Genomic DNA, 22,646 nt, shown 5'->3' on the forward strand with positions numbered 1-22,646 from the left:
TCCCCAAGTGTCACAACCATTAACGCCCACGCAAGCGACGCCGAGTTCCTCAAATGCGTCTAATTCTTTTACTCTGCAGGATATGGCTGCAGTTATGTCAACTACCCTTACAGAGGTATTATCTAAGTTACCAGTGTTACAGGGTAAACCCAGTAGAACAGGAATTAATATCAATACTGAGTCCTCTGATGCTTTGTTGGCTATTTCTGATGTGCCCTCACAGGGATCTGAGTTGGGGGTCAGGGAAATTTTGTCTGAGGGAGAACACCTCCGCCTGTTACTTCGGGATGTATTGGCGACTGGATGACTGTGACCCTATTATGGTTCCACCAGATAAATTGTGTAAAATAGACAAATGTCTAGAAGTACCCACTTACACTGATGTTTTTCCAGTTCCTAAGAGAATTTCGGAGATTACGGAGTGGGATAGAGCGCGTATACCATTTCCCCCCTCATTTTAAGAAAATGTATCCCATTTCAGACACCATTCGGGACTCTTGGCAGACTGTCTCTAAGGTGGAGGGAGCTATATCTACCCTGGCTTAACATACAACTATTCCTTTTGAGGACAGTTGTGCTTTCAAAGACCCCATGGATAAAAAATTAGAGGGTCTTCTAAAGAAGTTATTTATTCATCAGGGTTTCCTTTTACAACAAACAGCCTGCATTGTTCCAGTGACTACTGCAGCGGCTTTCTGGTTTGAGGCCTTGGAAGAGTCTCTTAAAGTTGAGACCCCCTTAGAGGATATTTTAGATAGAATTAAGGCTCTCAAGCTAGCTAATTCTTTTGTCACAGATGCTGCCTTTCAAATTGCTAAATTGGCGGCTAAAAATGTAGGATTTGCCATTTTAGCGCGAAGAGCATTATGGTTAAAATCGTCGTCTGCTGATGTGTCATCCAAATCAAAACTTCTGGCTATTCCTTTCAAGGGTAAGACCCTTTTCGGGCCTGGGCTGAAGGAAATCATTTCTGACATTACTGGAGGTAAAGGTCACGCTCTACCTCAGGATAAGTCTGTTAAGAATAGGGGTAAACAAAATAATTTTCGTTCCTTTCGGAACTTTAAAGTAGTACCCTCTTCCTCCTCTTCCTCTACAAAGAAGGAAGGGAATTTTGCTCAGGCCATGTCCGTCTGGAGACCCAACCAGGCTTGGAACAAGGGTAAGCAACCCAAAAAGCCCGCTGCTACTACCAAGACGGCATGATGGGGCGGCCCCCGATCCGGGACGGGATCTAGTAGTGGGCAGACTGTCTCTTTGCACAGGCTTGGGCAAGAGATGTTCAGGACCCCTGGGCACTGGAAATTGTGTCCCATGGATCTCAACTGGAATTCAAGGGATTTCTCCCAAGGGGGAGATTTCTTCTTTCAAGATTGTCTGTAGACCAGATAAAAAGAGAGGCGTTCTTGCATTGTTTAAAAGACCTCTCTACTATGGGAGTTATTTGTCCCATCCCAATACTGGAACAGAGGCAGGGGTTTTACTCAAATCTCTTTGTGGTTCCCAAAAAAGAGGGAACTTTCAGACCCATTTTAGATCTCAAGAGTCCAAACAAGTTTCTTAGTTTCCATCTTGAACGATGGTACTCTATCTGAACAATTTTACCAATGGTCCAGGAGGGTCAGTATATGACTACCGTGGACTAGAAGGATGCATACCTTCATATACCTATTCACAGGGATCATCATCAATACCTAAGGTTTGCCTTTCTGGACAAACATTTTCAGTTCATGGCTCTTCTCTTCGGGTTGGCCACAGCACCCAGGATCTTCACAAAGGTTCTAGGGTCCCTTCTGGTGGTTCTCAGGCCACGGGGTATAGCAGTGGCGCCTTATCTGGACAATATTTTGATTCAGGTGTTGACTTATCATCTAACAAATCCTCGGCCATCAGTGGCCCAGTGTGTGGAAGTAATTGGATTGATGGTGGCAGCAATGGACATCATTCCATTTGCTCGGTTTCATCTCAGACCACTGCAACTGTGCATGCTCGGTCAGTGGAATGGGGACTATACAAATTTGTCTCCTCTGATAAATCTGGATCAAGAGACCAGAAACACCCTTCTTTGGTGGTTGTCCCTGGATCATCTGTCCAAGGGGACGTGTTTCCGCAGACCCTCATGGGTGATAGTGTCAACGGACGCCAGTATTCTGGGCTGGGGTGCAGTCTGGAATTCCCTGAGAGCTCAGGGTATATGGACTCAGTTGGAGGCTCTACTTCCAATCAACATTCTGGAATTGAGAGCAATATTCAATGCGCTTCAGGCGTGGCCTCGGTTAGCTTCGGCCAAATTCATCAGGTTCCAGTCGGACAACATCACGACTGTGGCTTACATCAATCATCAGGGAGGAACGAGGAGTTCCTTAGCAATGTCAGAATTATCCACGATAATTCAATGGGCAGAGACCCTCTCTTGTTATCTGTCAGCAATCTATATCCCAGGAGTGGACAACTGGGAAGCGGATTATTTAAGCCGTCAAGCTTTTCATCCGGGGGAGTGGGAACTCCATCCGGAGGTATTTGCCTCTCTGATTCTTCGATGGGGCAAACCGGAGTTAGATCTGATGGCGTCTCGACAGAATGCCAAGCTCCCAAGATACGGCTCCAGGTTGAGAGATCCTCAGGCCAAACAAATAGATGCATTGGCAGTGCCTTGGACGTTCAACCTGGCTTATTTGTTTCCACCGTTTCCTCTCCTTCCCGGGGTGATTGCTTGGATGAAACAGGAGAGAGCTTCAGTAATTCTAATTGCGCCTGCGTGGCCATGCAGGACTTGGTATGCAGATCTAGTGGACATGTCCTCTCTGCCTCCGTGGAAACTCCCAGTGAGACAGGACCTTCTCATTCAAGGTCCTTTCCATCATCCAAATCTAGTTTCTCTGCAGCTGACTGCTTGGAGATTGAACGCTTGATTTTATCTAAGGGGGGTTTCTCTGATGCGGTCATAGATACGTTCATTCAGGCACGTAAGCCTGTCACTAGAAAGATTTTTCATAAGATATGGTGTAAATATCTTTTTTGGTGTGAATACAAAGGTTACTCATGGAGTAAGGTTAGGATTCCTAGGATTCTGTCTTTTCTCCAAGAGGGATTGGAGAAAGTTATCAGCAAGTTCCTTAAAGTTAGATTTCTGCCTTGTCAATTTTGCTTCACAAGCGTTTGGCTGATGTTCCAGATGTTCAGTCTTTTTGTCAGGCTCTAACCAGAATTAAGCCTATATTTAGACCAATTGCTCCGCCTTGGAGTTTGAATTTAGTTCTTAGTGTTCTTCAAGGGGTTCCGTTTGAACCCATGCATTCCATAGATATTAAGTTATCTTAGAAAGATTTATTTTTGGTTGCTATTTCCTCTGCTCGTAGAGTTTCTGATCTTTCAGAACTACAATGTGACTCGCCTTATCTTATCTTTCATTCTGATAAGGTGGTTTTACGTACCAAACCTGTGTTCCTTCCTAAGGTTGTTTCAAATAAGAATATTAATCAGGAAATTGTTGTTCTTTCTTTATGTCCTAATCCTTCTTTTAAGAAGGAGCGTAAGTTGCATAACCTGGATGTGGTCCGTGCTTTGAAGTTTTACATGCAGGCGACTAAGGATTGCCGTCAATCATCTTAATTATTCATTGTTTATTCTGGAAAGCGTAGGGGTCAGAAAGCTATGGCTACCTCTTTTTGGCTGAAGAGTATCATCCGTCTGGCGTATGAGACTGCTGCTGGACAGCAGCCTCCTGAAAGAATTACGGCTTATTCTACTAGGGCTGTGGCTTCCTCATGGGCTTTTAAAAACGATGCTTCTGTAGAACAGATTTGTAAAGCTGCGACTTGGTCGTCTCTTCATACTTTTTCCAAATTTGATACTTTTGCTTCTTCTGAAGCTGTTTTTGGGAGAAAGGTTCTTCAAGCAGTGGTGCCTTCCGTTTAGGTTCCTGTCTTGTCCCTCCCTTTCATCCGTGTCCTATAGCTTTGGTATTGGTATCCCACAAGTAAGAATGAAGTCCGTGGACTCGTCATATCTTAGTAAAAGAAAAGTAAATTTATGCTTACCTGATAAATTTATTTCTTTTACGATATGACGAGTCCACGGCCCACCTTGTCATTTTTAAGACAGGTATATATTATATTTTAGTTAAACTTCAGTCACTTCTGCACCTTTGGCTTTTCCTTTCTCTTCCTAAACTTCGGTCGAATGACTGGAGGGGGAGGGGAGGAGCTATATATACAGCTCTGCTGTGGTGCTCTTTGCCACTTCCTGTTAGCAGGAGGATAAATCACACAAGTAAGGATGAAATCCGTGGACTCGTCATATCGTAAAATAAATTAATTTATCAGGTAAGCATAAATGTACTTTTCTAAATGCAGATTTCTCCTGTTAAGTGTAGTCAGTCCACGGGTCATCCATTACTTATGGGATATTAACTCCTCCCTAACAGGAAGTGCAAGAGGATCACCCAAGCAGAGCTGCTATATAGCTCCTCCCCTCTACGTCACACCCAGTCATTCTCTTGCACCTAACTAATAGATAGGATGTGTGAGAGGAGTGTGGTTATTAAATTTAGTTTTTTATTACTTCAATCAAAAGTTTGTTATTTTAAACAGCACCGGAGTGTGTTGTTTCTTCTCAGGCAGTATTAGAAGAAGAATCTACCTGAGTTTGTGTATGATCTTAGCGGACGTAACTAAGATCCATTTGCTGTTCTCGGCCATTCTGAGGAGCGAGGTAACTTCAGAACAGGGCACAGCGGGCAGGGTTCACCTGCAAAGAGGTATGTTGCAGTATATTATTTTCTAAGGAATGGAATCGACTGAGAAAATACTGCTAATACCGATATAATGTAAGTACAGCCTTAAATGCAGTAGTAGTAACTGGTATCAGGCTGTTATGTATGTATGTTGGCACCAAAGTATTTCTGTGGAATGGCACTTCACTAAGAAAATACTGTATACATATAACTCTAGCCTCTCTGCAGTGATAGCGACTAGCAACAGGCTTTTATTCTTATTCATATATTTAAAACGTTTACTGACAGGTTAATCGTTTTTTTCTCTGAGGTACTTGGTGAAAATTTATGGGCATTATTTTCCACTTGGCTGTCGTTTATTTTACAAATTTGACACTTTTGCTTCTTCGGAGGCTGTTTTTGGGAGAAAGGTTCTTCAGGCAGTGGTTCCTTCCGTATAAAGATCCTGCCTGTCCCTCCCGTCATCCGTGTACTTTAGCTTTGGTATTAGTATCCCATAAGTAATGGATGACCCGTGGACTGACTACACTTAACAGGAGAAAACATAATTTATGCTTACCTGATAAATTCCTTTCTCCTGTAGTGTAGTCAGTCCACGGCCCGCCCTGTTTTTTATGGCAGGTCTAAATTTTAAATTATACTCCAGTCACCACTGCACCCTATAGTTTCTCCTTTCTCGTTTGGTTTTCGGTCGAATGACTGGGTGTGACGTAGAGGGGAGGAGCTATATAGCAGCTCTGCTTGGGTGATCCTCTTGCACTTCCTGTTAGGGAGGAGTTAATATCCCATAAGTAATGGATGACCCGTGGACTGACTACACTACAGGAGAAAGGAATTTATCAGGTAAGCATAAATTATGTTTTTTCGCCACAATTTTGATATTAATTAATATTAATCTGGTTTCTCTGTATTGTACTTCAACATTCTGCTATCAATGGAATTGCTGACAAACTGTACAAACCAGTAGACCCAAACTCACATCATGGCACCCCTGTATGAGACTGAGACTTGTACTTTGCTTACATAACTTTATCAATAGACTTTTTTTCTTTTTTTTTCTCATTGGAAATGGAAATGTTAGTTTACTACAGACTTGCAACCTTTTTTTGTTTGCTTTACAGACCCTGTCTCATGAGCCCAAGGTTCTGCAGGAAGGACTTCTACAGCTTGATTCTATTCTTTCCTCACTTGATCCCTTGCATCGGCCTATTGAGGCACCAGGGGGCTCTGTGCTATTGAGGGAGTTGGCATGTGCAGGGAATGTAGCAGATGCCACTCTTTCTGCCCATGCCACTCCGTTACTTCATGCACTTACTGCTGCACATGCCTACATCATGATGTTTGTACACACATGCAGAGTTGGGCAGGTAAGTGGGAAGACTCTTAACTATCTTTATCATTTTCATCTGTACGCCTTAGTTTAATTTTGCAGTTTTTACCTGTCTGGTCTACTTTAGCTACATTCTTGTCATTAATATCTTGGAAATACTTGCATATTTAATGAATTATAGCCGCTGCTGTTATGCTTATGGGTGCAACTTGCACCCCACAAATCTTTCCTCACTCCCCACAAATCTTTCCTCACTGTAGATTGATGACCAAAGGTTCCAAAAGGCTCTGGGAGAATATACTCAACAGTAATACATTCCCTCTGTAGTAATACAATCCCTCTGCACAATGATTTGCTGCTGTTTTTGAGGGTAGCTCAGTAAATTGGTGGCATCGAAGAAAACAAGAAGGTGGCACTCAAACCTTTATTCACAGAGCAACATTTTTGGACTTCTGCCCCTTTCTCAAGTGCTTGATAAAGGGGCAGGAGCCCCAAAACGTTGCTCTGTGAATAAAGGTTTGCTTCTTGAGTGCCACCTTGTTTTCTTCAATATACATTTTAGGCTGCTGGAGGGATGCCTGGAACGCGAAGCACCTATTATAGATCATCTGGATTCTGAATTTTGGTGATGTGCTTGACCCTATGTGCTTTTTCTTAAAGTGATGGTGTCATTATATATTGGTTTAGGAGCCTGGAAAAAACACAATCTGACACCTTACCTGTATAGTTTAAGACTCAATTCCACAATGTTTATAGTAAGGTGTCTATTCTTTAATCTGCTTTATAAGCAGCAGTAAAAGGGACGAGAGTTGGAGATCAGTATTTCCTTCTTAATATGGGAATAGTCCACAGCTACATTCCTTACTTTTGGGAAATACTGAACCTGTCCACCAGGAGGCGGCAAAGACACCCAAGCCAAAGGCTTAAATACCTCCCCCACTTCCTCACAACACCAGTCATTCTTTGCCTTTCGTCACAGGAGGTTGGCAGAGAAGTGTCAGAAGATTTCGGAGTAGCCTCTTATGGAGGGTAGTACTCTTCGAGATGGGACTAGAGTTTTGAGTAGTCCTGTCAGCCTCTCAGTGAGAGCATGGATGAAAGTTAGAGTTCGGAGATGCAGGGAGAGTCTTTCTGCGAAACCATCCCGACTCATATTAACAGCTCCATAAGCAATCAGCGTTGACAAGTTTCGCTGCCTGCTTTCTTCTCTCAAATCCATGTCAGAAGGTATGTGTTACTGTTCCATGGCATAGATTCTGGTAAGATCATTTCATTTTTTTTATACATGTATGATAATGCAAGAAGACAGCGTCAAATTGTGACTCCTATCTGTATAGAATCAAGTGTTAATATCTCCTGAGGGGGATTATTGAACAGTGGGGAATAATCTTATATGTTTGATTTTATGCTGCTTTTATGTGTGAGATGTTATGGGCTCATAGGCTGTTATGGAATATACAAGTTTAACTTTTATTTTGAGAGCTGTGCAGCTTACAAGTTTGGCTTGCTTTTTCTCATCGCAGAAGCAGTCCTGCATTTCTTTCTCTTTCCTGACCGGGTGTTTATCAGAGAGGAGTCATAAATCTCTGTACTGTCTGGGTCATAGGAGGTGAGGAATGCCCCTGTCATTGGGGTATAAGGGTGCCATTTTTGTTAATAAAATAAGATTGTTTTATTTTTTATAGTTCTCCGCTTATTGCACTGACAGAGTATTCTGTTACTTTAGAGGGTACTCCCTCTATTCCTAAAGAGTAATTCCTGTTTATATTATGAGGAGGCCTTAGATCCGCACTCTCAATTAGGTTCCATATGCCTTGATTATTATTATTTATTTATAAAGCGACAACAGATTCCGCAGCGCTGCCCATGGGTACAAGGATAACAGTACAATGGAGAAACAATACGATAAAAGACAACATTTTACAGACAAAATACAGGTGGAATTGAGGGCCCTATTCCCGTGAGAACTTACAATCTAGATGGGTAGGAGGATGGCAAGTCTGACAGCATGAGGAAGTGCGTTCCAGAGGGTTGGTGCCGCACGAGAGAGATGTCCTGTAGTCTAGCATGAGAGGAGGTGATGGTAGAGGACGCAAGAAGCAGGTCATTGTTGGATCTTTGGGGGCGTGCAGGAGTATATTTAAGTGAGGACAGGTAGGGTGGGGCAGCATTGGTGAGGGCTTTGTAGGTCAGGGTGAGAATTTTGAATTTAACTCTGTTGTGAATGGGGAGCCAGTGAAGGGACTCAGAGAGGTGCAGCAGAAACAGAGCATCGAGAGAGGTGGATTAGCCTGGCAGATGCATTTAGGATGGATTAGAGGGGAGAGAGGTGGGAGAGAGGGAGGCCAGTTAGCAAGTTGTTACAGTAGTCAAGTCTGGAAATTACCAGGGAGTGGATTAGCTGTTTAGTAGTTTCAGCGCTTAGAAACAGAATTTTGGAGATATTGCGTAGGTGGTTGCGGCAGGATGAAGAGAGGAATTGGATGTGGGGAATGAAGGACAGATTTGAGTCAAGCGTGACTCCTGAGGCAGCGGACTTGGGGTGATGGGGAGATAGTGGTGTTGCCAACAGTGATAGAAAAATTAGAAAATGGAGTAGAGTTAGAGGGGGGGATTAGTAGTTCGATCTTGGACATGTTTATTCTTAGGAGGAAATGCCGGATAAGCAGTCGCTGATGTGAGAATTGACAGAAGGAGAGAGTGCAGGGGTGGAAAGGTAGATCTGGGTATCATCAGCATAGAGATAGGAGTGGATCCAGGAGAGGGCAGTGTCACAGACCCCAAGAGAGCTGAGAGTCCGTAGGAGAAGGGGATGGTCAACAGTGTCAAAGGCAGCAGAGAGGTCAAGTAAGATGAGTATTTAGTAGTAGCCTTTGTTTTTAGCAGAAAGGAGATTGTTAGTAACCTTGGTAAGGGCAGTCTCAGTAACGTGTTGGGGACAGAAGCCAGATAGCAGGGGGTTGAGTAATGAGTTGGAGGACAGGAATTGGGTTAGGCGATCGAAAACTAGTTTTTCAAGGAATTTTGAAGGAGGCAGGGAATGAGCCGGTAGAAAGGGATAGGTTGAATATGTAAGAGCCGGAGTGAGGGTGGGAGACAGAGGGGGAATTAGATGTGAAGGAATAGGGTCAAGTGGGCAGGTAGTGAGGTGTGAGGAAGACAAAAGGGAAGCCACTTCACTCTCAGTGGTTGGGAGGATGGTGCAGAGGGGGTGACTGGGAGCGAAGTTGGGAGATTGCAGGTTTGTGTTGGGATGTTTCTTTGGATGGCAAGTGTTTTATGGAAAAAATAGTCGGCAAGGTCTTGAGCACTGAATGCAGATGGGGGTGGTGCAGGTGGGTAGAGGAGAGAGTTGAAAATGGTGAAGAGTCTTTTAGGGTTTGAAGAGTGATTGGATATAAGAGAAGTATGTTTGCTTAGCTAGGCGAAGGGCAGAGGTGTAAGAGTAAAGAATGACTTTATTGTGCAGGAAATCAGGTTCAGAGCGGGATTTCCTCCAGGCACGTTCAGCAGTGCGTGAGCATTTTTGTAGGTGACGTGTTTGTTGGGAGTGCCAGGGTTGGAGCTGACGACGTGGGACTTTGCGATGTTGGGGCGGAGCGAGAGTGTCAAGTTTAGCAAAGAGAGAACTGTTATAGTGGGTTATAGCAAGGTCAGGGCAGGATATAGTGGAAGTGTGGGAGAGGCGTATGTGAATAAGATTGCAGAGTTGGGGAGGGTCCACAGTGTGCAGATTTCTGCTGGTGCGGGGGCGAAAGAGGAAGTAGGTTTAGCATCTATATGGGGATTAAAGGTGAGCAGATTGTGGTCTGAGATGGGAAATGGTCGACGGGCAACATCAGAGAGAGAGCAGAGATAGGAGAATACTAGATCAATCGAGTGTCCGTCACGGTGGGTAGGAAATAGGGTGGATTGTAAGAGGCCAAAGGAGTTAGTGAGAGAAGTTTAGAGGCAGCAGGGGCAGATGGGTTGTCAATAGGGATGTTGAAGTCCCCCAGAATTAGGGTAGGTGTATTTGTAGAGAGAAAGTGAGGAAGCCAGGCAGCAAAGTTGTCAAGAAATTGGGAGGTTGGTCCAGGGGGGCGATAGATAACTGCCACTCTGAGAAAGAGGGGGAGAACAGGCGGATGCAGTGGACTTCAAAGGAAGAAGAGAGATGGAAATGGAGATAGGTATTGATAGGAGCAGGAGGGGGAGAGTAAGATGCCAACACCGCCACCATGTCTCTCACCTAGCCTAGGTTTGTGGCTAAAGTGAACACCACCATGAGTGAGAGCAGCAATGGAAGCAGTGTCAGAGGAAGATAGCCAGGTTTCAGTAATTGCTAAAAGGTTAAAAGTGTTGGAAACAAACAGGTTGTAGACAGTTGTAAGTTTGTTGCAAACAAGGCGAGCATTCCAGAGGGCACAAGAAAAGAGGGGATAGGCGCTGTGTGTTAATGGAGATGAGATTGTTGGTATTGCGTGACCTAGTGATAATGTGATAATATCAAACATGTTTGATACCACTGAGCCGTCCACCTCTGAGGAGTTGTTGTCCAGTGAGGTGCGTTCCCTACGTTCTTCTCTCTACACATGCTGTTTCCCGTAGCATTGATGATCCTCCATCTGGGGGGGCTTTTTTTCTCCAGACATTACTGCGCAGTTCAGACGGCGGTGTCTGCGGCCTTTAATTCTTTACCTCACCCTGCCAGGCTCAAGCGAAAGGTTACATATTGCACTCCCTCCCAGAGTACATAAAATAATTTATTGGATTTAACTGATACGGTTATCCGAGGATGAAGTTCTTTCTGAGATTTCAGAGTATGAACATTCTGGGTCGGAGTCTGCTGCCTCTAAACCTCTGGCTGTGGTGGAACCAAACTTTAGTTTTAGGAATTTGCGCTTTCTTCTAAAGGAAGTTTTTGGCGAATTCAGAGGTTCCAGAGGCCAAATTGCCTGATGAACCTTTGATTCCTAAATTGGATAGTTTGAGGACAGGGTGGTACCTTATCCTTCCCTGCTCCTGTTAGATGGCGAACATTAAGAATGAATGGGAGAGGATTGGATTCCTTTTTCCCCTCTTCTTCCTTTAACAAATTGTTCCTGGACCTTGACTCTCTATGGAGTTGTGAGGTTCCATCCCTAAAAGGGATGGTGCTATCTTCGCCCCTTGCTAAACGTACTACTATCCCTCTTGAGGATAGCTCTTCGTTTTAGGAGCTCATGAATAAAAGATGGAAACTCTGTTAAGAAGGATGTTTCATCATACGGGATTTTTGTTTTCCAACCGGCGGTGGCTGTTGCCGCTGTTGCTGGAGCAGTTACCTATTACTGCGACTCCTTACGGGATTTGATCGAGGGGGAGGGTCCCCTCGACGTTATTCAGGAAAGAATTAAGGCCTAGAGGTTGCTAATTCTTTTATCTGGGATGCTAATATTCAGATTATTCGTCTCAATGCTATGGCTTCAGCTTTTTCTGTTCAAGCCCATTTGGCTGTGGCTGAAGTCATGGTCTGCGGAAACGACTTCTAAGTCTAAACTTCTTTCCCTCCCCTTTTTGGGAATGATTTTGTTTGGTCCAGGCCTTGACTCTATTATCTCCACATTCACAGGGGGGCATGTGTGCCCTCCTACCGCAAGAGAATATGAACTAATCTAAGGACAATTTTTGTTCTGATAAAGCCCATGTCAGCAGTCCTCCGCTAGGCCAGAGCAAAAAAAGAGCTCTTGGACGCTGGCTCAGTCCTGGAATAAATTCAAGCAGAGCAAGAAGCCCGCCAAGTCTAAGTCGGCATGAATGTGCGGTCCCCGGTCCTCTTCTGGATCGTGTAGGGGGTAGTGTTGCTTTTTTTAGTTGCTTGGTTCAGGGATGTGCAGGATCCATGGGTCCTGGAGGTCATATCTCAGGGTTACAAGATAGGTTTCAAGTCTCAGCCATCCAAGGGCAGATTCCTCCTCAATCTCCTGTCTTCCTGACCAGAAAGGAGGAGAGCCTTTCTGGGGTGCGTACAGGATCTGTCCTCTTAAGAGTTTTTGTCCCGGTGCCTATTGCAGTGAGAGGTTTGGGATACTATTCAAACCTTTCATGGTCCGGAAGGAGGGAACTTTCTGTCAGATTCTGGACCTAAAGTGCTTAAACAAGTTTTTAAATGTCCCCTAGTTTAAGATGCAGACAATAGGTTCATTCTTCCCCTCGTTCGAGAAGGGCAGTTCATGACCACAATAGATCTGAAGGATGCTCCCTTCACGTACCAATCCTCAAGGACCACTTCTAGTTCCTAAGGTTTGCATTCCTGGACCAGCACTTCCAGTTTATTGCCCTTCCGTTTGGTCTAGCTACGGCTCCAAGAAATTTTTCGAAGAGTGGACCATTCGGAATCTCTCCTGTCTTCTTCAATCTCATGGATGGATGGATGATAGAGTTCTCTTGTATCAAGTACCAGGATAGAATTCATGGGTACTATATTATAATGGGAATAGAGACATTGCAAGCTAGCTTCAACATGTCTTGCTTTCCAGACCTCCTTAAGGCCATCTGTGGCTCGGGGTATGGAGGTGATTGGTCTCATGGTGTCCAGCATGGACATTATTCCTTTGCCAGGTTTCACCTCAGACTGTTGCAACTGCGCATGCTGAAGCAGTGGAACCGTGATCATCGGATCTGTCTCAACAGATTTCTCTGGACATCCGATATAGAGAACCGCTCTGTTGGAGTTTTTTTGGATCACTTGTCCTGAGGGACTGCCATCTTAAGAGCATCCTGTGTGATTGTGACTATGGTTGCGAGTCTGTCAGGATGGGTTGCTGTTTGGGGTGCCAGGGAGGCACGGGGCCTTTGGACTCGAGAGGAAAGCTCCCTCCCAATCTCATTTTGGATCTTCAGGCAGCAAAAGTTGTCAAGAAATTGGGAGGTTGGTCCAGGGGGGCGATAGATAACTGCCACTCTGAGAAAGAGGGGGAGAACAGGCGGATGCAGTGGACTTCAAAGGAAGAAGAGAGATGGAAATGGAGATAGGTATTGATAGGAGCAGGAGGCTTGGCCTCTGCTGGGTTTGTCCTAGTTTATCAGATTCCAATAAGACAATGTAACCTTGGTGGCTTACATCTACCATCGGGGGTGAACGAGAAGCTCCCTAGCTATGAGGGAAGTATCTTGGATTCTGGAGTGGGCTGAGACCCACGTTTGTTTGCCGTCAACGATCCACATTCCGTGTGTGGACAGCTGGGAATCGGTTTTCCTTAGCAGACAATCCCTTCATCTGGGTGAATGTTCTCTCCATCCCGGGTGTTTGCATAGATTTGCAAGAGGAGCATCTTATGAAGTCTCAATACCAAGCTACCCAGATATGGGTTGAGGTACAGGGTTCCTCAGGCAGAGCTAACAGATCCATTAGCGGTGCCTTGGAGGTTCAATCTAATTTATCTTACTGGCCATTACCACTACTTACTAGTGTAGTGTCTCGAATCAAGCAGCCGCCTGATTTTAATTGCTCCGTCTTGGCCGTGAAGGATATGATTCGTGGATCTAGTGGGGATGTCGTCATCTCCTCCGTGGAAGTTACCTTGTCGCAGGGATCTGCTGACCAAGGTCTTTGTTCATTAATGTTTAGATTCTCTGAGGCTGACTGTGTGGAGATTGACTGCTTAGTCCTAGCCAAGAGTGTTTACTGAGAGGGTTATTTTTACTCATTTGAGCTCGTAAGCTGGTTGCTCGTCGCATCTATCAGAAGTTGTGTAGGACCTACTTATTCAGTTCTCCAGGATGAACTGGAGAAGGGCTTTTCTGCAAGTCCCCTGAGGGGACAGTTTTCGTCCCTGTCTGTTACTGCACAAGAGGTTCGCTGAGTCTCTAGATGTGCAGTCTTTTGTTAAGGCTTTGCTAGGATTAGACCTGTGTTTAGATCTAATGCTCCTCTTTGGAGTTTAAATCTTGTTCAAGTTTTGCAACTGGCTCATTTGGAGCCTATGTATGAAGTAGACAATAAATTGTTGTCTTGGAAGGTTAGTTTTCTACTGGCTATTGCTTCTGTGCACAGAGTATCTGTGATTGCTGCCTTGCAATGCGTCCTTCCTTATCTGGCTTTCCATGCTGATAAGACTGTTTTAGGAACCAAGTTAGGTTTTCTTCATAAGGTTGTGTCATTAAGCAACATCAATCAAGAGATTGGTTCCTTTCTTATGTCCTAATCCTTCTTCGTCGACGGAATGTTTACAACGTATTTCTGGATGTGGTTTGTGCCTTAAAGTTCTATCTTCAGGCCACAAAGGAATTTAGACAAATTTCTTTCTCTGTTTGTTCTCCTTTCCAGGAAGCGTAGGGGTCAGAGGGCCTCTTCGACTTATCTTTTTTGGCTAAGAAGTGTTATCAGTTTTGCATAGCCAGCAGGACATAAGCCTCCTCTGTGGATTAACACTTCTTCTACAAGAGCAGTGGTTTCCTCTTGGGCCTTCAAAAATGAGGCCTCTATGGATCAGATTTGTAAGGCGGCTACCTGGTCCTCCTTACGTACTTTTTCCAAATTTTACAAGTTTGATGTTTTTGCTTCTGCTGAAGCAGCTTTCGTGAGAGAGGTTTTGCAGGCTATGGTGCCCTCAGATTAGGGTCCACCTCTCTTTTTCCCCTCTATTAGCATTCCATGTACTCTAGAGCTTGGGTATATGTTTCCCACAAGTAAGGAATTCAGCTGTTGACTCTTCCCATATTAAGAAAGAAAACATAAATTATGACTTACCAGATAATTTCCTTTCCTTCTGTATGGGAAGAGTCCACAGCTCCTACCAGTGTTCTCCGATGGGCTGCCCTGAATTTAAATGTATTCTTCTGGCACCTTTCTCACCCTGATGTTTCTCCTACTATTCCTTGCTCCCTCTGCAGAATAACTGGTGTTATGAGGTGTGTGTGTGTGTGTGTGTGTGGGGGGGGGGGGGGGTATTTAAGCCTTTGTTTTGGGTGTCTTTGCCTCCTCCTGGTGGCCAGTTTCAGTATTTCCCACAAGTAAGGAATGTAGCTGTGGACTCTTCCCATACTGAAGGAAAGGAAATTATCTGGTACGTCATAATTTGTTTTCCTGTGATTTTAGTTTTAGGTTTAAAAAAAAAAAATTAAAAAAAATGATTTACTAAGATATGATGGTGAGTCCATGGCATCCTCAATTACTGTTGGGAATATCACTCCTGGCCAGCAGGAGGAGGCAAAGAGCACTACAGCAAAGCTGTTGAGTATCACTCCCTTTCCCACAAACCCCAGTCATTCTCTTTGCCTTCGGTGCAAGGAGAAGGTGAAGTTTTGGTGTATGTAGAAGATTTTCTTCAGTCCAGATTTTATTATTTTGAAAGCCAGAGTAGGCTTGCTCTGATCTATCCTCTCAAGATTGGGTCTAGCTGTACCACACGTTCGTCTCTTCAGTATGTAAGTGGTAGTTTTCAAGCAGTTAAAAACTTGTGAGCTAGGCCTCACTGCGATTTCCTAACATGTTGCTGCTCTTGTATAGAAAGCCAGAGTAGGTTTACTCTGTCCTTTCTTGTTTTCACAGGTCTCTGTGAGGAGTGGCTTTCTTTCATGCCGGCTGAGCTGTCCGAGCTGTCCTCCTGCTGGAAAGCCAGAGGGGCAGGTAAGTGCCATTTTTGTCTTTGGGAAAGAACAATGGCACTAAAGCAGATGTAAACTCTACTTTCTCTGGGGCTCCATTCCTGAGTTAATAAACAGGACTTATAACGGCAGGGAGCAGACACTGTGGGCTGTGACATTGGAGATTGTGATTCAGCATAAGTGTGTTAGAATCCCTAGTGGCTCAGTAGTTTTTAATTTTTTCCCTGTGAATCCGGTTGGGAAACGGATGGGTGATTTATGTGACTTATCGTAGGAATGGAACAAATTTCTGAGCTATATTTTACTCTAATTGCCGCCGGGACCGCCGCTAAAATTTGGAGAGGTAGATCCTTTGAGGCGGAATTTCCTACTCAAAGTGCGCAGTTTCACTGTTGTGGCGCAGCTCATAGCGGATTACGTAGTTTTCTCTGCAATAGATCATCCTGAGCCGCTGTGATCAGAAAGTCAGTTGCAATCGTTTTCCTGAGTGCAGAGGGGGCAGGTAGGCACCCCAGTGATAGCGCTAAGGTGTAGAGGTGTTTTTCTCTCTATAGCCTCCGTTTAAAAGTTCTTGACTACTGTGACAAGTCATTTAATTTGGCATTCAAGATTAAATTGGGCAATTAAAAGTGAAGTCGTTTTTTTTTGTAACCTTTGTCTATTTCTGTTGACAGACTTAAGTTACTTTGGGAGCTAATATTCTTAAAGGAACAGTATTGAAAATAAATATATATATATATATATATATATATATATATATATATATGCACAGTGTATATATATATATATATATATATATATATATATATATATATATATATATATATATATATATATATATATATATATATATATATATATATTTTTAGTGTTGGTGTTCTGTTAATTTTAATTGCAATATGGACCAAGAGTTTGTGCCTTCTGTTGAATGCAAGTGTTGTCTAAATACAAAAGTTGAACCTCCTTTGCCCTTTTGTTCTTCTTGTATTGAGAGGACATTAATGTATAAAGATAGACTTTTTGTTTCTGAGCTACCACTGATGCTGTTCAGGCCATGCCACAGCTTTCTCCTAAAATGCCCCAAGCCTTAATGGCGTCACATGCAGTGCCCTGCGGTTCCTCACAATCTCCTGGAGTTTATTTGCAAGCAGAAATTGCTGCCAAGGTATCCTCTGCGGTATCTGAGGCACTAGCTGCCATTCCCATGCTGCAGGGAAGACGCAAGAGGAAATTTAGAGAATCGGATAGTAAGGTTTCTGATCCAGTCCCGGCTAACCAAGTTGCTCCTTCTCATAAGTCTGAAGAGGAAGATATGTCGGTAGCCTCTGATGGTGAAATCTCAGATTCGGATAGTATAATTCCTTCTGATGCTGAAGTTGTATCCTTCAGATTTAAGCTTGAACACCTTCATGTTTTGTTAAAGGTGGTTTTGGCTACCCTGACCGACTCCGATATTCCTGTCGTCAACCCTAAGAAATCTAGTGAATTAAATAGATACTTTGTTGTTCCCTCATCTGTGGAGGTGTTTCCTGTGCCAGACCTTGCTACGGAGATTATTGCATGGAAATGGGAAAGACCTGGGATTCCCTCTTCCCCGTTTCCGGTTGGTGGCGGACTCCATTAAGGAGTCGTGGCAGGCGGTGTCCAAGGTGGAAGGGGCGATTTCTACTCTGGCTAAGAAAAAAACTATTCCTATTGAGGATAGCTGCTTTTTCAATGACCCAATGGACAATAAGCTAGATGCTTACTTGAAAAAGATGTATATTCATCAAGGTCTCCAATGGCAACCTGCAGTGTGTGTGGCTACCGTGACAAGTGCGGCAGCTTATTGGTTTGACGCATTGTCGGAGTCTTTTCAGGCAGACACTTCCTTGGAGGAGATCCAGGATAGGATTAAGGCCCTTAAGTTAGCCAATTCCTTTATTGCTGACGCTTCATTGCTGGTCATTAAGTTAGGAGCCAAAATATCTGATTTTGCGTTATTGGCGCGTAGAGCATTATAGCTGAAATCTTGGTCAGCGGATGTTTCAACTAAGTCTAAGCTTTTGGCAATTCCTTACAAGGGTAAGACCTTGTTTGGACCTTGTTTGGACCGGGTTTGGCAGAAATGATTTCCGATATGACGGGTGGTAAACTATCTTTTCTGCCACAACATAAGAATAGGCTGATAGGATGTCAGAGTAATTTCCTTTCGTAACTTCAGAGGTAAGTCTTCCCCCTCCTCTGCCAAGCAAGAACAGTCAAAACCTTCTTGGAAACCCAGTCAGTCTTGGAACAAGGGGAAGCAATCTAAGAAGCCTGCAGCTGAGTCCAAGTCAGCATGAAGGGGTTGCCCCCGATCCGGGATCCGATCAAGTGGGGGGCAGACTTTATCAGTTCTTTCAAGCATAGATACGAGAGGTCCTAGATCCTTGGGCCATGGACATAGTATCCCAGTGTTACAAATTAGAATTCAAGACCTTTCCTCACAGGGGCAGATTCCACCTCAAGATTATCTGCAGACCAGATAAAAAGAGAGGCGTTCTTGAAATGTGTACAGGATCTTTCCTACCTGGGAGTGATAGTTCCAGTTCCAGTACAGTAACAGGGTCTAGGGTTCTATTCCATTCTGTTTGTGGTTTCCAAAAAAGAGGGAACTTTCTAACCGATTCTAGACCTGAAATGTCTAAACAAGTTTCTCAGAGTACCGTCCTTCAAGATGGAGACTATCCGTTCCATTCTTCCATTTAGTGCAAGAGGGGTCAGTTCATGACGACCATAAACCTGAAGGATGTGTACCTTCATGTTCCCATTAACAGGGATCATCAAATTTCTGAGGTTTGCCTTTCTGGACACTCTTTCAGTTTGTGGCCCTTCCATTCAGCCTTGCCACAGCTCCCAGAATTTTCTCAAAGGTTCTGTGGGCTCTTTTGGCAGTGATTCGGTCTCAGGGAAATGCAGTGTCACCCTATCTGGACGGCATTCTGGTTCAGGCGCCATCTTTTCAACTAGCTAAGAGATTTTGTTGTCCTTTCGTTCCCAGGAATGGAAGGTGAATTTGGAAGAGAGTTCCCTTGTTCCGACTACAAGGGTGGTTTTCTTAGGGACCATTATAGATTCCCTATTAATTAAAAATATTTCTGACAGGTCAGAAGAGGCGAAATTCTTTCCTCTTGCCTATCTCTACAGTCTGCGCTACTGCCATCAGTGGCCCAATGTATGGTGGTAATTGGTCTGATGGTTGTACCATGGACATCGTTCCCTTTGCTTGATTTCATTTGAGAGCTCTGCAGTTATGCATGCTCAGTCAGTGGAACAGGGATTATGCAGATCTGTCTCAGAAGATAGTTCTAGATCAGTTGACAAGAGACTCTCTCTCCTGTGGTGGCTTTCTCAGGAACATCTCTCTCGGGATACATGCTTTCGGAGACCTTCCTTGGTGATTGTGACCACGGACGATGGACTTTGGTCTCAGGAGGAATCTGCTCTCCCATTAAACATTTTGGAGTTGAGAGCGATCTTAAATGCCTTGATGGCTTGGCCTCAGTGGCTTACATGAACCACAAGGGAGGGACTTGGAGTTCCTTAGCCATGACGGAGGGGGCTTTGATCATTCAGTGGGCAGAAGCTCACAATTGCTGTCTATCTGCCATCCACATTCCACGAGTGGACAACTGGGAAGCGGATTTCCTGAGCAGTGCAATTTGCCTTATCTCATTTTTCATGCAGATAAGGCAGTTCTTCGTACTAAGTTTGGTTTCCTTACTAAGGTTGTTTCGGATAGAAATATTCAGGAAATTGTTGTTCCTTCTCTCTGTCCTAATCTTTCTCATAAGGAACGTTTGTTGCACAACCTGGATATTGTGCGTGCTCTTAAATTCTATTTACAGGCGACTTAAGGATTTTCGACAGTCTTCTTCCTTTGTTTTTCTGGGAAACGGAAAGGTCAGAAAGCTACTGCTTTCTATCTGGTTGAGAAGTATCATTTGTTTGGCGTATGAGACTGCTGGTCAACAGCCTCCTGAGAGAATCACAGCTCTTTCCACTAGGGCTGTCTCCTCTTCTTGGGCTTTCAAAAATGAAGCTTCTGTGGAACAGATTTGCAAGGCTGCAACTTGGTCTTCTCTGCATACTTTTTCCAAATTTTTAAATTTAATACTTTTGCCTCGGCTGAGGCTTCTTTTGGGAGAAAGGTTCTGCAAGCAGTGGTGCCTTCTGTTTAGGTTCCCTGTCTTGGCCCTCCCTTATCTGTGTCCTCTAGCTTGGATATTGATTCCTAATAGTAATTACTGATTATCCGTGGACTCACCGTGTCATTAGAAAGAAAACAAAATTTATGCTTACCTGATAAATTTCTTTCTTTCTTCTGTTAAGTGTGATCAGTCCACGGGTCATCATTACTTCTGGGATATTACTCCTCCCCAACAGGAAGTGCAAGAGGATTCACCCAGCAGAGCTGCATATAGCTCCTCCCCTCTACGTCACTCCCAGTCATTCTCTTGCACCCAACGACTAGATAGGATGTGTGAGAGGACTATGGTGATTATACTTAGTTTTATATCTTCAATCAAAAGTTTGTTATTTTAAAATAGCACCGGAGTGTGTTATTATCTCTCTGGCAGAGTTTGAAGAAGAATCTACCAGAGTTTTTGTTATGATTTTAGCCGGAGTAGTTAAGATCATATTGCTGTTTCTCGGCCATCTGAGGAGAGGTAAACTTCAGATCAGGGGACAGCGGGCAGATGAATCTGCATAGAGGTATGTAGCAGTTTTTATTTTCTGACAATGGAATTGATGAGAAAATCCTGCCATACCGATATAATGTCATGTATGTATACTTTACACTTCAGTATTCTGGGGAATGGTACTTCACTAGAATTACACTGTAAGAAATACATAAAGCTGTTTAATAACTAGAGATTATGTTTAACGTTTTTGCTGGAATGTAAAATCGTTTTCATTTACTGAGGTACTGAGTGAATAAATGTTTGGGCACTATTTTTCCACTTGGCAGTTGCTTAATCTGTTTTCTGACAGTTTCTGTTCTCCCTCACTGCTGTGTGTGAGGGGGAGGGGCCGTTTTTTGGCGCTTTTACTACGCATCAAATATTTCAGTCAGCAACTCATTGTATTCCCTGCATGATCCGGTTCATCTCTACAGAGCTCAGGGGTCTTCAAAACTTATTTTGAGGGAGGTAATTTCTCTCAGCAGAGCTGTGAGAATTATAGTTTGACTGAGATAAAAAACGTTTATTCTGTAATTTGTTTCCTGCTTTCAGAATTTGTTATCTTTGCTAATGGGATTAAACCTTTGCTAAAGTTGTGTTATTTACAAGGATTGAGGCTATAACTGTTTCAATTTATTAATTTTCAACTGTCATAGATCTTCTGTGCTTCTTAAAGGCACAGTACGTTTTAATATTATTCTAATTGAATTGTATTTCCAAGTTACAAGTTTATTTGCTAGTGTGTTAAACATGTCTGATTCAGAGGATGATACCTGTGTCATTTGTTGCAATGCCAAAGTGGAGCCCAATAGAAATTTATGTACTAACTGTATTGATGCTACTTTAAATAAAAGTCAATCTGTACAAATTGAACAAATTTCACCAAACAACGAGGGGAGAGTTATGCCGACTAACTCGCCTCACGTGTCAGTACCTACATCTCCCGCTCAGAGGGAGGTGCGTGATATTGTAGCGCCGAGTACATCTGGGCGGCCATTACAAATCACATTACAGGATATGGCTACTGTTATGACTGAGGTTTTGGCTAAATTACCAGAACTAAGAGGTAAGCGTGATCACTCTGGGGTGAGAACAGAGTGCGCTGATAATATTAGGGCCATGTCAGACACTGCGTCACAGGTGGCAGAACATGAGGACGGAGAACTTCATTCTGTGGGTGACGGTTCTGATCCAAACAGACTGGATTCAGATATTTCAAATTTTAAATTTAAACTGGAAAACCTCCGTGTATTACTAGGGGAGGTGTTAGCGGCTCTGAATGATTGTAACACAGTTGCAATACCAGAGAAAATGTGTAGGTTGGATAAATATTTTGCGGTACCGACGAGTACTGAGGTTTTTCCTATACCTAAGAGACTTACTGAAATTGTTACTAAGGAGTGGGATAGACCCGGTGTGCCGTTCTCACCCCCTCCGATATTTAGAAAAATGTTTCCAATAGACGCCACCACAAGGGACTTATGGCAAACGGTCCCTAAGGTGGAGGGAGCAGTTTCTACCTTAGCTAAGCGTACCACTATCCCGGTGGAGGATAGCTGTGCTTTTTCAGATCCAATGGATAAAAAGTTAGAGGGTTACCTTAAGAAAATGTTTGTTCAACAAGGTTTTATATTGCAACCCCTTGCATGCATTGCGCCGATCACGGCTGCAGCGGCATTCTGGATTGAGTCTCTGGAAGAGAACATTGGTTCAGCTACTCTGGACGACATTACGGACAGGCTTAGAGTCCTTAAACTAGCTAATTCATTCATTTCGGAGGCCGTAGTACATCTTACTAAACTTACGGCGAAGAATTCAGGATTCGCCATTCAGGCACGCAGGGCGCTGTGGCTAAAATCCTGGTCAGCTGATGTTACTTCTAAGTCTAAATTGCTTAATATACCTTTCAAAGGGCAGACCTTATTCGGGCCCGGGTTGAAAGAGATTATCGCTGACATTACGGGAGGTAAAGGCCATGCCCTGCCTCAGGACAAAGCCAAAGCCAAGACTAGACAATCTAATTTTCGTTCCTTTCGTAATTTCAAAGCAGGAGCAGCATCAACTTCCTCTGCACCAAAACAGGAAGGAGCTGTTGCTCGCTACAGACAAGGCTGGAAACCTAACCAGTCCTGGAACAAGGGCAAGCAGACTAGGAAACCTGCTGCTGCCCCTAAAACAGCATGAATTGAGGGCCCCCGATCCGGGATCGGATCTAGTGGGGGGCAGACTTTCTCTCTTCGCCCAGGCTTGGGCAAGAGATGTTCAGGATCCCTGGGCGCTAGAGATAATATCTCAGGGATACCTT

The 22,646-nt window shown here is 43.8% G+C and overlaps 1 protein-coding gene across 1 annotated transcript in view; it reads left to right on the forward strand.

Moving 5' to 3' along the window:
- HUWE1 (HECT, UBA and WWE domain containing E3 ubiquitin protein ligase 1) overlaps window positions 1-22,646 on the forward strand; it is a 689,948-nt gene that overhangs the window by 224,506 nt on the left and 442,796 nt on the right. Inside the window, exon 22 of the mRNA XM_053695471.1 lies at window positions 5,857-6,102. Coding sequence (XP_053551446.1) covers window positions 5,857-6,102 — 246 coding nt within the window. The remainder of the gene's footprint in view (window positions 1-5,856; window positions 6,103-22,646) is intronic.

This window comes from Bombina bombina, chromosome 12, assembly GCF_027579735.1.
Source record: "Bombina bombina isolate aBomBom1 chromosome 12, aBomBom1.pri, whole genome shotgun sequence".
Lineage (NCBI taxonomy): Eukaryota > Metazoa > Chordata > Amphibia > Anura > Bombinatoridae > Bombina > Bombina bombina.